The sequence below is a fragment of the Columba livia genome, chromosome 14 (assembly GCF_036013475.1).
Source record: "Columba livia isolate bColLiv1 breed racing homer chromosome 14, bColLiv1.pat.W.v2, whole genome shotgun sequence".
NCBI lineage: Eukaryota > Metazoa > Chordata > Aves > Columbiformes > Columbidae > Columba > Columba livia.
Window position 1 is genome coordinate 7,912,781 of NC_088615.1, and position 15,049 is coordinate 7,927,829.

The 15,049-nt window shown below is 42.3% G+C and overlaps 1 protein-coding gene across 3 annotated transcripts in view; it reads left to right on the forward strand.

Annotated features, from left to right (window-relative positions):
• ADAMTS2 (ADAM metallopeptidase with thrombospondin type 1 motif 2) overlaps positions 1 to 15,049 on the forward strand; it is a 244,086-nt gene that overhangs the window by 208,873 nt on the left and 20,164 nt on the right. For all 3 annotated transcript variants that reach the window (XM_005503424.3, XM_065029821.1, XM_065029822.1), the window contains 6 exons: positions 1,098 to 1,254; positions 2,143 to 2,248; positions 3,894 to 4,037; positions 5,929 to 6,061; positions 7,542 to 7,655; positions 14,366 to 14,511. In XM_005503424.3, the coding sequence (XP_005503481.2) occupies positions 1,098 to 1,254; positions 2,143 to 2,248; positions 3,894 to 4,037; positions 5,929 to 6,061; positions 7,542 to 7,655; positions 14,366 to 14,511 (800 nt within the window). The remainder of the gene's footprint in view (positions 1 to 1,097; positions 1,255 to 2,142; positions 2,249 to 3,893; positions 4,038 to 5,928; positions 6,062 to 7,541; positions 7,656 to 14,365; positions 14,512 to 15,049) is intronic.

Here is a 15,049-nt window from a genome sequence, read left to right on the forward strand (position 1 = left end):
TCTTCATAGCATCCCACATACAATAAGCTTTCCTAAGTCTTTGCAATGCACAGAATTAAGTAGAATTTGGAGGGAACTCTTTAAATAGTGCTATTTTGAAAAAAAGGCAAATGTAGTGGTTAGATTTTAAAATACCTTTCTCTTTCTTGTTCAAGAGGATTATCTTTTGCAGCGCACCTAACACATCTTAGCTCATTTGAGTTGGCTAAGCTGTGTTGGCGCACCACCCGTGTAATGCGTGGTTTAGAGGGAGAATGGTGTACCACAGTGGGAAGTTGCTTGTGCCACCTTCTGAATGATCTTCAGATATGGAATGGGATAAAGAAAATGCACTTGAAAAGACAGCCAGTGGGAAAGCCCATTTCTGAAAGTACACAGCTGAAAAAGTACCCTTGATTTTTGCACTTACAACATCCAGTAGTGTTCAAGGGTCGGATGAAACAGCCCTAACAGCTCGGTTGTATGGCAAAAGTGGTGGATGAACTGGGTCTGGCCATCTGCCATTGCTGCCATTTCCTTCCCTTGGCCATGAGCCATTTCCCATCCCCACGCCGGGTTAGTCTCTGTTGGCCAACAGCTGCGACAGTTCCAACAGGGGCATGGGCTCCATTGGAAAATCTGTATCCAAACTGGAAGCGATGCTGTAAGCTGGGTCAGGGTGGCATAGAAATAATAACACAGAGTGCACGATACAATATCTGTTTTGTCATTAAAATATGGTTGGCTTTCTGGGCTGCAAGTGCATAGTGATGGGTCATGTTGAGGTTCTTATCAACCAACACCTCCCAGTCCTTCTCAGGGCTGCTCTCAATCCGTTGTCCACCCAGGGTGTAATTGTGCTTGGGATTTCCCCAGCCTGTCTTAGACCTCATTAATACGCCATGGAGACTGCATTTAGTCTAACCGTGAACATTAACTATTTTCTTACTTTCTTGATCCAGTAAAATTTGTTTCTGCAGTGTAATAGTCTCTTTATTAATAACAGACTTTCAATGGACATGGAACGTTTGTTCAAGTGCCTGAACAAGCTGGGGGAAAAACATTGCAATGCTTTTACTAAATAACTATTGGTATCTTTTTTTCCTGTGCATATGCAGTCCATGAGTCTGATAGAGATTGGGAATCCTTCACAAAGTCTGGAAAATGTGTGTCGCTGGGCCTACTTGCAACAGAAACCAGACACTGGGCATGCAGAATATCACGACCATGCTATCTTTCTCACCAGGCAGGATTTTGGTCCATCTGGCATGCAAGGTAAGATGTTCATCAGGTTTTGTTCTGTAAATGTCAAAACTTCTGAGCAGCATTTGTTTATCATTTAACAAGGCTAGTTATGTGAAGTTTAATAGTGTATCCCGTGCTCAGTTTTGGTGCACGTTTTCTCCAAGAGCTCTGCATGGGGCCATTTCCAGTTGTAACAGTTTCACTTATTATTTTATCCTTTCTTACTGGTGGGATTGTTTATCGGATCATTTATTTGCTCTTGCTGAAGCCAAGCAAATGAAAGCCCTATGTAAACGGCCCTGAAAATGCCCAAAGATTAAAGAATAGATTTTGTGTTTAAAATCTCCAAAGCTGTTGCCATGTTCTAGCAGGATTGCCAAGAAATATTGTTACAAAGAGATCTGGAACAGCAGGGTGAGGTGCGGTCCACGTTTTCCTTTTTTCGGGGCTCTGCCTTCCGTGAGATCAGGTTTGTTCACTGGAGGGAATAAATCTCAGAGCTTTCCTGTCCTGTTGGCCAGATCTGCTCTCTGCACGGGGCCGGGGCTTTGCTTATGTGTTCCCTGAGGGCCAGAACTGCACCGAGCTCCTGCTGAGCTGTGACACAACAGCATGTGGATTCCTTTTCCCCTCTTGCCTCAATGCACATGGGGAAGGCAATTGCAGGATGGTCGTGGAGGTGACAACAGTTTTCTTGGTGAGCCAGCAATACAGCTTTAATTTGCTCAACAGGCTGGTTTCATCTGTTTTGTAGAGGAGGGAACACGGTATTAAGTGTTTGGAGGCAGAGGTCTCTTGAGAGGACTGCTTCAACTATATTTGTGTCACAACAGAAGACAGATGTTTGTCCTAGAGCTTCTCACCACATTGCCTTTTGCATACTTGTTCATCTTCTGGAACACTTGGTATTTCTCACAGGCTATGCTCCTGTCACTGGAATGTGTCATCCTGTTCGAAGCTGCACTCTCAACCACGAAGATGGTTTTTCATCTGCGTTTGTGGTGGCTCATGAAACTGGACATGTGTGAGTAGAAGTGTGGACATCTGTGTCCTACTTTAAAATGTTTTTGGTACTGACAAATACTATTGGCATTGGAAAGATGAAATTTATGTTAAGAAACGATATTCAAAGTTAGCTCTGGATTCAGGTCTCAGCTGTCTCAAAGCTTTCTTTATGATCTTAAGTAAGCTTTATGTTTTAGGTATTTTCAAATGGAAAGAGGAACTAATGCCAAAGTATCTTCCGGGGCTGCTGCGAGAGTAGATTGAATGGTGTACTATAGTCTTCTGCTGGAAATGTAAAGTACACATAGTGATGAAATACGAATGCATTGAGTCAGTGGAATACATGATTCCTGAAAACAATCCATATTAAATAAGCACATTATCTGTACATGTTACTGCTGGTAAGGGACGCAATACTGTATAGAAAGAAGGTGCCAAGCACTGAGGTTACAACTGTTCTATATATTTGATGTTAAAATGCAATCATTTTACTTATAGATGTGATTAGAACCAGTGACCAGGCAGCAGTTGTCAGAGTTTGGCTTCTCCCAGAGTGTTTCAGTTTCTCTGTTTGCGGAGCACACTCAGTGATTTCCCATTTTCTCTTTGGTAGAACAACAGTTCCCAGAGGGTTTTTTCTGAACAGTTTCAATGTATACTGCTTTCCCTAGGAAATCCCGCAGGCCCTTTTCTCTTTGTTGTATCACAATTGTTAAGGGCTTTAAGCAAAAAGTTGCCAAAGTTTATTGAAATCACTGTAAATGTATCTTAATTAGACAGAGACATAGAATTGATACCCAGATGGTATTTGATTCCAGAATTTTTGAATTAGGATTAAAAAGAATGCACAGTGAGCTTTAAAAGAGATACCACTGAACAATGGTTGCAATACCTCACATCACATTCAACCCCAATCTGTTAATTTGGTTTGAATTATGGACAGATATCACCCATGTTAATCTAACAGTGCTCATAAAAAATGCACCGTAAAATCCTAAAAAAGGAAGGGAGAAAACATATTCATAATAAAGTGAAAAAGAAGAGTTAAAATATGTGTAACTTGGGGTAATTTTCTAGAATGCTCCCAACACTTTCCAGGCTGTTTCACAGTTATACAATGTGGGATTGCTACTGGGCAATAGCAGCAGGTAGGCTAAACTAGCTTTCAGTGTGGTGTCTTTTTCTTCCCCCCCCCCATGAAAAGGACTTGTCTGCAGTTGCAAATTACTTCCAATTAAGCTAAATTGTGATTTTAAAAAATAGCTCCAGGTTGTGGTATGAATAAATTTCTGTTAACGCTCCTGGGGAATGGACTAGATCCTTAATCCAGAAATGGAGTCCATTAGCCATAGTAATTCACAAATGTAGGTGTGCACGCAAGTCTAAAAAAGACATTTTTAGTCTATTTTGAAAGGGGATTAAACTAATCACATGAAAGTATTCTCAAGGGTCAATGCTTCCATGTGGGAGTCACTACGGACCAGCTCTTCAGCTTCAGTCTCACCCTGTCTTATTTCTCATGATTTTGCTCACATGGACAAGAGTCTTGGGACTTAAGAACCTTGTTGCAATCAACCACTGGTGACATTTGGGATGTGGAAGCACTTGGGCACTCAGAGTTCACCTGCGATGTAACTGTGCTGGCTCTCTCCTGTCCGAGGCAGTTTAGGCATGGAGCACGATGGCCAAGGGAACAGATGTGGGGATGAAGTCCGCCTAGGAAGCATCATGGCCCCACTTGTGCAAGCTGCGTTTCATCGCTTCCACTGGTCTCGTTGTAGCCAGCAAGAGCTGAATCGATATCTCCAGTGAGTATCTGTTAAGCAACCTCTCTCCTTTGATTAGGAAGCATGTAGGAACAATTCTGCATCTAGCATTTGTGCTTTATCCTTTTGTTAGTTATTCAAATGCAGTTGCACACAAAGAATTACACCCCCCCCCATCCTATTGGCAACAGGATGCTTCCCTATCAATTGCAAATAGTAATGCAAGTTCTCAATTAGTATGATTTCAGTCCATTTTAAATTGTTGTCATTTTATTTTTTGATGTTGATAATATGTATCTGCTGTCCTCTCAGGGCTTATGAGATGACACTATTACTAATCTCATTGCTAACTTTCCTCCCTCCCTAATGTAACCTCTAGCTGGAGGGATGCCTGTGCTACCCAGCGGCATGGTGTCTGTCTTACAGATAGCAAATTTGGCTTCAAGGGTCATTTGTTGCTTATGATATCTGTCCATGATAAGATCGTCCTGCCTTAAGAGGAAATGCTGCCCTTTAAGTGCTCAGGGCTTTTCTTGACTTTAACAGATATCTAAGGAAAGAATGTGGTTCTAGGATTAATCCTTCAGTTGTTACTTTTCTTTTAAGTACCCTAAATGCAAAAGCTATTTAAACAGCTTCATCCATGCTCCTTGCCCTCCTTTTGAAACTGACACTTTGGACATTAAAACTGCTCTGGATTTTCCTGACAAACTGTGATGTTTATGATCATATTTTTGCTCCTTATAGAAAAAAAAATCTTCCCCTTGCTATTATATGCAAGTTGTATGGAAAAATATGGGGAAACTACTAGGACACCTAGAAAAAACTGAAAATAAGTAGGAAAAAATGCAGCAAAATACATGAAGTAAACTTGATTCAGTCTTTTTGTCAATATTTTTCTTTATCTTAGATATGGCAATAGGGAATAAAAATATTGTGAGGGAAGTGTGATTGTTTCAGCGAGCAAGATCCTTTAGAGCTTTAGCCATTAAATAAAAATCATCTGGCCTAGTGGGCTGCTTTACATTCTTTTAAATACAGCTATTTTTAAATATCTTAAAGTAGAATGGTGGTTTCCTTTGAAGTAAATCTAACCTCAAAATTCTGCTTTTAGCTATTGATATCTTCAAGGCAGCCTGAATGATTGCCAGGATAGACTCATGTATGGTGTCCTCGTGTCTGTTAAATAACTCAGAGACATTTCAGAGATACTGTCAACCATGTTGGTCTTGTGAATTAACCTATATTCATCCCATGTTAACTATTCGGTGATATTAGCATCAGTCCTCTGTCCTCCAGATGTGATTGTGGTACGTTACAGTCTGTCCTCACTATTTAGGAGGAGAGGAGAAATATTCATCACACAGAAAGGGAACTGTACAAACTGTGGATGGAGCTGAGAGGTATCAGGAGAAACAGAGAGAGGGAACAAACTGGAGAGTTTAGTGTAGTCAGGAAAGAACACACGGTTGTACATGAGTTGCTGCTTCTCAGCAAGGACACAGGAAAACCGTAAGCTTAGTGGTAATCTCACATGGTTACCCTGGCCTCTGCTTCTAAAACTTCACTTGAAAGACAGTTGCAGGCAGCAAGAAATTCCACAAATGGAAAATTAATTAAACTGTCTTTTCTTCTTGGTCTCATGCGGTTTCTTCCTTTCACATAAGGAGCCTGGAGACTGATAGGAATTTACCTGCAAGCTAAATGGAAATTACAATGGAAGGACTTCAGAAAAATTATAGAGAGAATCCATTAAAGGTGGATACACCATTATAAAGTTAAGGTGAATGTAATTGCAATATTAGTTGCTCTTCACAACCAGTGTCTGAGAAATCATAGGCTCTGTTTTGTTTGGAACAAAAAGGCAATGAAACCACAAACACTGTGCAAGTCTCACAGCCCCATCTGTTACTGTAATTTTTGCCTGTTGCAGTTCCTATGATTGTCTGCGCGACGATCCCTTCGAACATGACTGGCCTTCCCTTCCCCAGCTGCCAGGAATTCACTACTCCATGAATGAGCAGTGCCGATTTGATTTTGGTTTGGGCTACATGATGTGCACAGCTGTGAGTACTTAAGTTTGGCTTCTGCTGTTTCTCATCCAAGAGCGTTGGATGCAAGTGTCTCTGAAATGTCCTTAGTAGGGACAGTGTAGTCAAGCCCACAAGGAAAGATGTTGTGCCCGCTTAGCTGTAAGCAAGGAATAACAACTGAATGTTGACAAATATGTCATTAAAAGTATCTCTGTCTCTTTATTTTAAAGTAGAGTTACAGAAATAATTATTCGGTAGTTTCATAAATAGCTGTAGGCTTCAAGCAAACAAGCTTTGCTGCATTATCAAGCCTCCTATTGCTGGCAGCTAATTATTTTGCTACAAAACTCCCACCCAGATGTGAAGGAGATGGATTTGGTGGCACATCTTGTATGCTAACAGAGGGCAGTATGCTTTTATGATCCAGTTTTATGGAAAGCATGATGCATTTTGATGCCTAGCATGAGAAAATAAGTGTAACAGTGAATAGACCAGCTTGCAGGGGCTCTTGATGACGTGGTTGGCTCTCTTGTACCAGGAAAACAAGAGGCAAAGGCTAAATTTAAAGTACAGCAAGATTAGTGCAGTTCTCAGTGGGCTGGCCTCAGAAAGCAGAGCCCTCTGCAGCAGGGCTGTGCCTCCCACCTCCTGCTCCTCAAGTAGGACAATATATTAAATGGAAAGATGTTTTCAGCTGGTGTGGCAGCTGCTAACACATAACATTTCTGCTTTCACTCCCATCTGCAGGAATATGTGTGCTGACCAGTGTCTCTAGGTAATGGATGAGAACCTTTAAAGCATCAGCTGTAGTATTGTGTCTTGACACAATTCCCACTGATGCTGCCTTGGAAGAATGTCCCTGCCAAAGAGGGTCTTTTCTTACAGCTGTTGTCCAGAGCCTGGGAGACAAAGGCTTTCTTTTCTTCTTTGTTCAGAATACCCAAAAGCATGTCCAGACATGATGTTTCAGTATGTTGTGTGGTGGGTGGTTCTCATCCTCTCCTATAGAAGCTCTTGCATTGTAGGTAAAATGATGATTTAGTCATTGGATCCAGTGTCCTAAGCTCAAGTTTCCATCCTCCTAAGAAGGTGATTGCAACAGCTGAGCTACAGTCTGAGCAGCTTGTTTCCCTCTGCCATGAGTACTCAAGGATTTTGTTTGTTTGTTTGCCAAATGAAGCAGCACCATTTGGAGAAACTGTAAAAGGCTGTGTGTGCCTTACTGCCCAGGGACTGTTTTCCCCTTGCCTGTTCTGCCTTTGATCACTAGTGTAAAACTATTTTTGCCTGACTTTATTCCATCAAATGCAGGTGAGATTTCATTTCAGAGTCACTGATGATTTTGCATGAAAGCGCAGATATGCTCAGTCTGTAGACACTGCAGGAATCAGTGATAACAGCTGGCATTTTACAGCTAGGAAAGGAAAAATCCCACCGTGCTGCAGCTTCTGTTGCAATTTCCAGTGGGAGTTCTCTCAAAGCATTGTCCACTCTGATCTTTTTTGTGTTTCAGTTCCGTACGTTTGATCCCTGCAAGCAGCTGTGGTGTAGCCACCCCGAGAACCCCTACTTCTGCAAAACAAAGAAAGGGCCTCCGCTGGACGGGACCATGTGTGCACCAGGAAAGGTGAGAGCGGGTGCTCCGTGGACCCGCACGCTCACGTGTGTTCATGTGCACTTGTGTGCAGTTGGGGATGTTCCCCTTAAAAACAAGGCAAACAAGAGAAGAACCTGTCTCAGGGATCTGAGGTCTGCCAAGATGTGAGTTAGGCTTGAGTGCAAGTAATGTTGAGCAGCTTGAGGGGAGGAGGCAGAAGCCAGGGCTGGTGTGTCCTGCATGGCAGATCTGCACGATCTGCAGATTGCCCTGTGCTTCTTGGTGAGTCTTTGCAATAGAGCTAAAGGTGGGGAAATTTCCACTCGCCTATGACTTTTGTGAGGTCAGGAGTTGTGTTTGTCTCAGTGATGTTGTAGTGACGCTGACTGGCCTCCCCAGAGCAGGGGGTGCAGAGAGCACTGAGGTCCTGGAGATGACAGCCAAGCCTATGGCTGCCCCGAGGGAGTGGATGGATGTGGGCGTTGAGTGCCAGCTGGAAAGAGCCAACGTGACGGCAGAGAGGGGCTGTGAAGAGAGAAGGGCAGATTTGCGGAGGTGGATTTGCTGGCTTGATGGGAGCCAAGGGCCGCACGAGGAGCTGTGGAGGGAAGGTGCGAGGTGGGAAGGGCTCAGACAGCTCTGAGCCCTCAGCCACCATGCTGGTCCTGTTCCAGGCCACAGTTGCCCTTCTGTGGAGGTCACGCTGTGCCCATAGTGGATCTGAACTGCAGGTCCTTTGAAGTCTGCTGAAAAAGTCTGGCTTCCCTGGGCTTTGGATGCAGTGACTGGGGGGGAGAGGAAGATGTCGCTACTTGGAACGATTTTTTTGTAAAACTCAATGAATGACATCATTTTTGTGATAAACGAACTGTATTAGCAGCTGCTGCTATGGTTGGAGATGTAACGCTAAATTAATTCCCTAGCAAGTCATGCTCTCTATAAACCACTCCCTTCTGGTTTTCTCTTATTTAGATTTTTCCTCTTAAAACAGCTTTGTTTCTTGTTGAAAAATATATATATTTTTAAAAAATTACAATCCAAAATCTTAGACAATTTCTTTGGATTTGCTTTTCTATATCTTGATTTTTGTGTTAATAATATTAATGAAAACCCCAGAAAAATGCAGTTATATTCCATTTTGTTGCATCACCCTCTTCCTCAAGGCATTCATTCATATTAGTATTTGAACAGAAATGAGAAGAAAAAAAGACCTTGTAACCGTACAGTTAAGGATCGGTCAGTGCTTCCATTATAAACAGTTTGTCAGGATATTATGCAACTCAACTGTAAGAATTTTCTCTGGCCTGGAACTTGGGATCCAAGGCTTCAGCAGACTGCAGACAGCCAGGCTTTGTAGTGCAGTGTGGATGCGAGGCAGTGTGTGCACATTCTGAAGTTCCAGTAGGTGATAGGACTATGACTGTTGTATTCCCAGAGGAGCTGTCCTGGTTTTTTGATAAATAAATTTATTGCAGCCTTCCAGGAGAACCTGAGAAAATGGTAGAAAATGAAAACCATTTTATTAGATAAGGCTCAGCAATCTAAACTTTTTCTTTTTTTTAATAGAGTTATACAACTAACTTTGTATATCTGAGCTCAGCATTTGACCAGTGTATATAGTAGTTGTTGCTGTTTTTAATACAGGCACATCAGATCAGTCCTTTTCCATCTGTTCATTTCCTTTTCGTCCCTGCCTTTGATTTGGCCTTCCCCTGTTCACTCTCTTCTTTGATTGGGACAACACCAGAGACTCCTATCTGCAAGGATGTAAACTGCACGTACCGCCCAAAGCTGGGACTTAGTTGCATTATGGCAGCTCTCTTTAAGATAAATATCCCATGATACCTCATCAGCACACGAGGAAGAGGAAAATAACTTCAAACTTGATCCAGTGTTTTCTTTGGAATAATGCCAGAAAAGGAAAGAACAGAAACATAAGCAAATAAAGATGTTGATTCAAAAACACCCATTTGTTTCCCACTTCAGAGACCAGCAGTTTTCATGATTTCATACCACTAATTCCCAGGGCCTATTTTAAGCTCAGACCAATCACAACACTGCTGATGTGTCAAAGAAACATCCTGGCTTTGCAGCAGCTGAGGAGACCGAATGCCAGAAATGAAAGCGATGTTCCGGAAGCTAGCGCGGCGTATGGTGTGTAGATGTTCTCACCTCCGCCTGGTGTTCGGATAACTGATAACTGGTCTCTTCGCTTTCCCAACTTAGCAGATGCTATAGAGGAGAACCCAGACCAGCTGCCTCCTTCCTGGCTGACAGTCCAGGGGCGAGATCGCCCATGGGAGACATGAGATCTGTAGAAGATTTTGGGCAAACCCGCTGCTAGGGGCTGTGTCTCTGCACGCCCGGGCTGTGCCTTGGACCGAGGCGCCGCCCCTTAGAAATGGAAGGAAGATGAGACTTCCTAATGCTGGCTAGATGTGTGTATGTATGCATACATATAGATGTATATTTAAGTAAATATATGTAAATGTATGTAAGCTCTTCTGTGCATGTGGTTACTTGAAATGAGTTGCCAAGAGAGTGATGTTCTGCCATTCCAAAAACTTTTTAATAAGTCTCCTTGTGGAAATGGAGACATTGAACAACCGTTATGTTAATTGGCAGCAAACTAATAATTTGCTGGGTTTAGGGATAGAAAAATAAACATTTTCTTGGAGGTCCCTAGCCAGAGAAGAAAACTGCTATTTTGACAGAATCCTTTTCCTTTAGGAAACAGAATATTTCATATTGCTCCTAGCCTGATTTTTTTTAAACTAGATGGAGTTTTCAGTTACAAGAGGGAAGATCCCATCAGTTTTGTGAAGCTTCAATAACGCAGCAACTTGCAATTATTTCTGTGTCTGAATGGCCACATTAACTTCCATGAAATAACTCCAGTGTGTAGAGTTAAACACATGGAGGGGCAGAGTCTGAATGTGAAGTCAAAGGCACTCCATAAGTTGCTATAGTAAACCCTGCAGCCGAGGTATAACTGTGCAAAGCTTAACTCTGCCTGGAATTCTGTGGATTAAAAAAAAACATATGCTTCCAGCGAATAATTTCTTTGCTTGTACACGATTCTGTCAGCTCCACTGTTAGCCTCAGGCTTCTGAAGCCAGGCAACCTTCAGAAATATATCATCAGTTTTTGTTGTTCTGGTTTTTTAAACTATTACTCTTCTGGGGAGACATTTATATCGGCTGAAGTAGCTAACTGCTCTCCGCAGGATGGAAACAAAGCCCAAAGTCATTCATGCAAGGAGATCGCGTGCTCCAGTCCATCTGCTCGCTGCAGTGACTAACACAAAAGGTTGCACCACCTGAGCCTCCTTTTTCCTTTTCTTGGAGAAGGTAGGAGGCTGGTACCTGCCCCTGCCAGCCGAGCTGCTGTTGCTCTTGGATTTGGCTCCTGTGCCAAGGAGCCAGCACAAACCCAGCAGGTATCCTCTTCACTTGCACCGTGCTGAAGAGACAACCTGAGCCAAACTTGGAACGATTTTTTTTACTCTGTCAGGAAGGGAAGGGAATGATTAAATATTGAAATAATTAGATATTATTGTGAAGCAAAATGGACCAAGAAAAAAGGCTTCTGAAAACACTAATGTGTACTCAAGGCAGTCCAGATAATTTCGCAGTGAGAAGGCTGACCTCAGCTCTCTCCGAGACGGGGACAGATGGGGGAGTGCGTGCCGGGTTAGTCACCACAGAAACAGTGAGAATACTTGATTCTCCACTGAAGAAACTTTTACTGGCTTAGGGTAGAATTTAGCGTTAGAGCTTTCAGCATATCTCTTGCAACTAATTATTCTCAAACAGATGAAGCCAAGCGGGCCAGCCTGCATGTGGCAGGAAATACAGATGAATAAGTAACCCTCTCCTGATCCGATCTCAGGAGAGCGGGGACAGCTGAACACCACCAGCCGTGATGCAGAACAAGGAGTTACCTGGTAAATATTGGGTGCCAAGCGAGGAGATAAGAGAGTTGCCATTTGCTGCCTGACATAAAATAGGTAGAGATACCCAGGGAAGATCTGCAAGTCTAGAAAAATTGTGGATGCGTTAAGCCCACAGGAACACACTGGCTCTTTTTTTTTTGGCATCTGCAGCAGTTGTTTCAAAGAACTGCTGAAAACAGCAGTGGAATGTTTTACTGCAAGAGATTTAAGCTTCCTTTTCTGGAAATTGCACTTGTTTGGGACTGTCCTGTTTGCCAGAAAAATAGGCGAGACTGCAAGAACTCATCTTGTCTTCCATTTAGAAAACAATTTGCCTTTAGCCTTTCTTTTTCTTGTTAAAAAAAAAATATTGCTTTAATATGCTTCATTCTTTAAATTAAACCCCCTGTTTATGAAGGGAATAGTGGTTGAAACTGGCTCTTTTCCACCTCATTATGTAGCTAATGTAATAGAAATAGGAAGGGTTGGCTCTAGCTTCCTTTATTACCCTGGAGATTGCTCCAGCTCTGGTTTTACCTTCTCACGCGTTTTTTTGCCTGGGTCTGCACTGGGTAAGATGGTTGTGAATAATTTTGTTTAACTAGCCTTCTTTCTTTTAACCCACAAACAAAAAGGCAGAGCTGGGGATGACTCATTTTACACAAATGCTTGTCTCCTAATAGCTCTGCCTCAGCTTCCCGACACTCGGCGTATGACCAGCTTCTCCAGAAAAAATCAGTGCTGCTCTTTCCTTTACATAGCAAAGTCAATAACACTTTGCCATGTTTGCCTTCCAGTTCAGGGACCACTCAGTTTCAAAGAGGTGGTTTATTAGTGGTTGTTGCAAACCCACATTCCCTTGTTTCCCTGGCTAAAACAGGGGAAAGATGCTGGAAAACACAACATCATTTGTCTCTGCCTCTCCTCTTTGCTGGATCATCGCATAATGAATTACGCTATATGGCTCTTGGAACAGATTTGGTGGTTACTGTGGAACTTAGACCTGAGGGATGCAGAACCCTGATAAAAGGATGTGTGAGCAAGCACAGATCAGGAGATGTCACATCTCATCTGCTTCCAAGCCCAGCTGAAATCTTTATTGACAAGCTGATGCATTGCCAGCTTCCCCTGCATCTCCGAATGGTCCCATTGCTACATGGGGCCCGACGACTCCAACTGTTTGTTCAGGCAAACCTCTCTAAAGCCATAAGTAAACAGTCCCTGAAGGATACAGCGCTGAGCTTCAAAACTGGAGAAAGCAAAGGACATATTAGCATTTTGCATTTCTTTCATGCTTTGCTGAATTATCTCTTGTTCTGTCAAATAGCTAAGAAAAATCTGCTCATTACAGCTCCAGAGCAGGATTGGGATAATTGGCTTTGTGGTAACTCATCTATTTCATATGTTTTGACTTTGAATATTTGAAGTCATGAGAAAGAATGAGTAGTTGAAACCTAATTTCTACTCTCTTTTATACTCTCTGTCCAACCAAATCAGCACCAAACTAAATTACATGAATAAAGAACTAGTCATTGAGCAGCGTAGCGAATCAGTAAGCTGTGTCTTGTCACCATGTTACTAATGATTCTCTCTTTAAATTCAGCATTATTAATGATTAGCCATCACTTTTAAATTTGTCTTCCAGATCACTAATTGCTCTATGCTTAAGAACGCTCTCCTGTTATGTATCTCCTGATTTTGTTTTTGCTGGCAGCATGCATTTAGCCATATGCTCGGCTTGTGCCGCCTGCCAAATTCCTGCGTTCCAGGGCTTGTTAAGCTGTGTAAAATGTTGTTGTTGACTTGAATGTTAAGGAAAGTAAGTGACTGATTGCACTTGTTGTTATAGCCATCTGTGTGCCTGGGCCAGGGCTCTTATCCTGACAGTAACCGTGAACACAGACAAACTGCGACACTAATGCAAAGTCATTTGTTGGGCTAGAAATATTTCCCAGGACCCAGACTTCATCAGTAGTCTTTTATGAAAGCAGAAATGGTACCAGGAAGGGACAGAATCTGTGATTCTTGAGAAGGATTCATCCTGACTTCAGCTAAGAAAAAATTCCTTGGTTAGGGACTGTAGAAATTGGTGGAAAGGCATTGATGGGTTTCTTTAGTGAGAGGAGGCAGTAGAGTGTCAGTACAGAACCTATGCAGGCTCTTTAAAAATGTGTAAATACCTCATCGTTTTGGGGAATGTAGAAAATTGTGCAGAATTTTGCCTCTGTGGAATGACTGTGTTACAAATCAGGTAAAAGAAAGCAGAAATCCCAATTGGGTATGATTTATTGTGCAGAAGTGGGACTGTCCAGGGCTGCTCTCTGGTATGTTGGTCAGTGTTACTATGAGATGTCTAGGGACGCTGCAGGAGTTCTTTATTTGATATGTCTGAAATGTGAGCTGGCCGGGAAGGTCGGTGCTGCGGCCGGAGCTCTCGCCGGGGCTGCCCCAGGTGGCTGAGTGCAATGACAAAGGGAGAGTTTTACCTTTAGCTTCTAAGATGTGGGACTCTGCCGTTTCCCTTAAATAAACCTCTATTGCAATCACCGCTGCAGCCATGTGATGAAGGCATGTAATGCTGAGAGTAGTTTAATAAACTTGGTGGGCTGGAATTCTGCAAGCATGTGTGTGCAAGTTCATAAAATCCGAGTTTGGGATCATTTCCGTGATCTGTCAGTGAGTCTCGCTACTTTCTCCTGGCGCAAAAAATACAGAATTTGTGCCTAAAATGAAATCTGTTGTACCACAACTTCTCAGGATATAGTTTAATCATCTAATCATTTTGACCTCTAATTTTCTCTTTTAGCATTGCTTTAAAGGTCACTGCATCTGGCTAACACCAGACATCCTGAAGCAGGATGGACACTGGGGGGCATGGAGTAAGTTTGGCTCTTGTTCTCGCACCTGTGGCACCGGGGTGAAGTACAGGACACGGCAGTGTGACAATCCGCAGTGAGTATACGTACACCATCCGGTCTTCTGATGTGGAGCGAATGAATGGTGAGAATCCTGGCTAAATTCCTAGTGCACTAATGCAGGAAAGGATGTTGTGTGGCATGTGTTAAACCTGACCTATAGTATATATTGTCAGAAACTCTACTTTTGGCCCTTAGCAAGTCATGAATCATCTTTATTTCTCAGTTTAGCCATCCATTAAGGTGGTTATGCAGTTACAAGGATCTTGAAAGTGCTGTTACACTATTGCATAAAGCACAAATAAAAGTTTAGGACCCTATTTATATATTTTTTTAGTATGTGAGTAAGAAATTATGGCAATGATTTCCTGGCTTTTTAAAAATTCATATACCTTTTAAAAATTTTTGTTTAATCCATCTTTTTTGGATATTTCAACAAGAAGGTCTTTAAATAATTTCAAGCTGGTTTCATTCCAAGTTGGAACAAAGCTTTAGAGATCAGAACCTTCCCCAAAATTAATTTTAGTAATATTGAATTGTTTTGTTTTGATAAATTATATATGGCTTATCGAGAT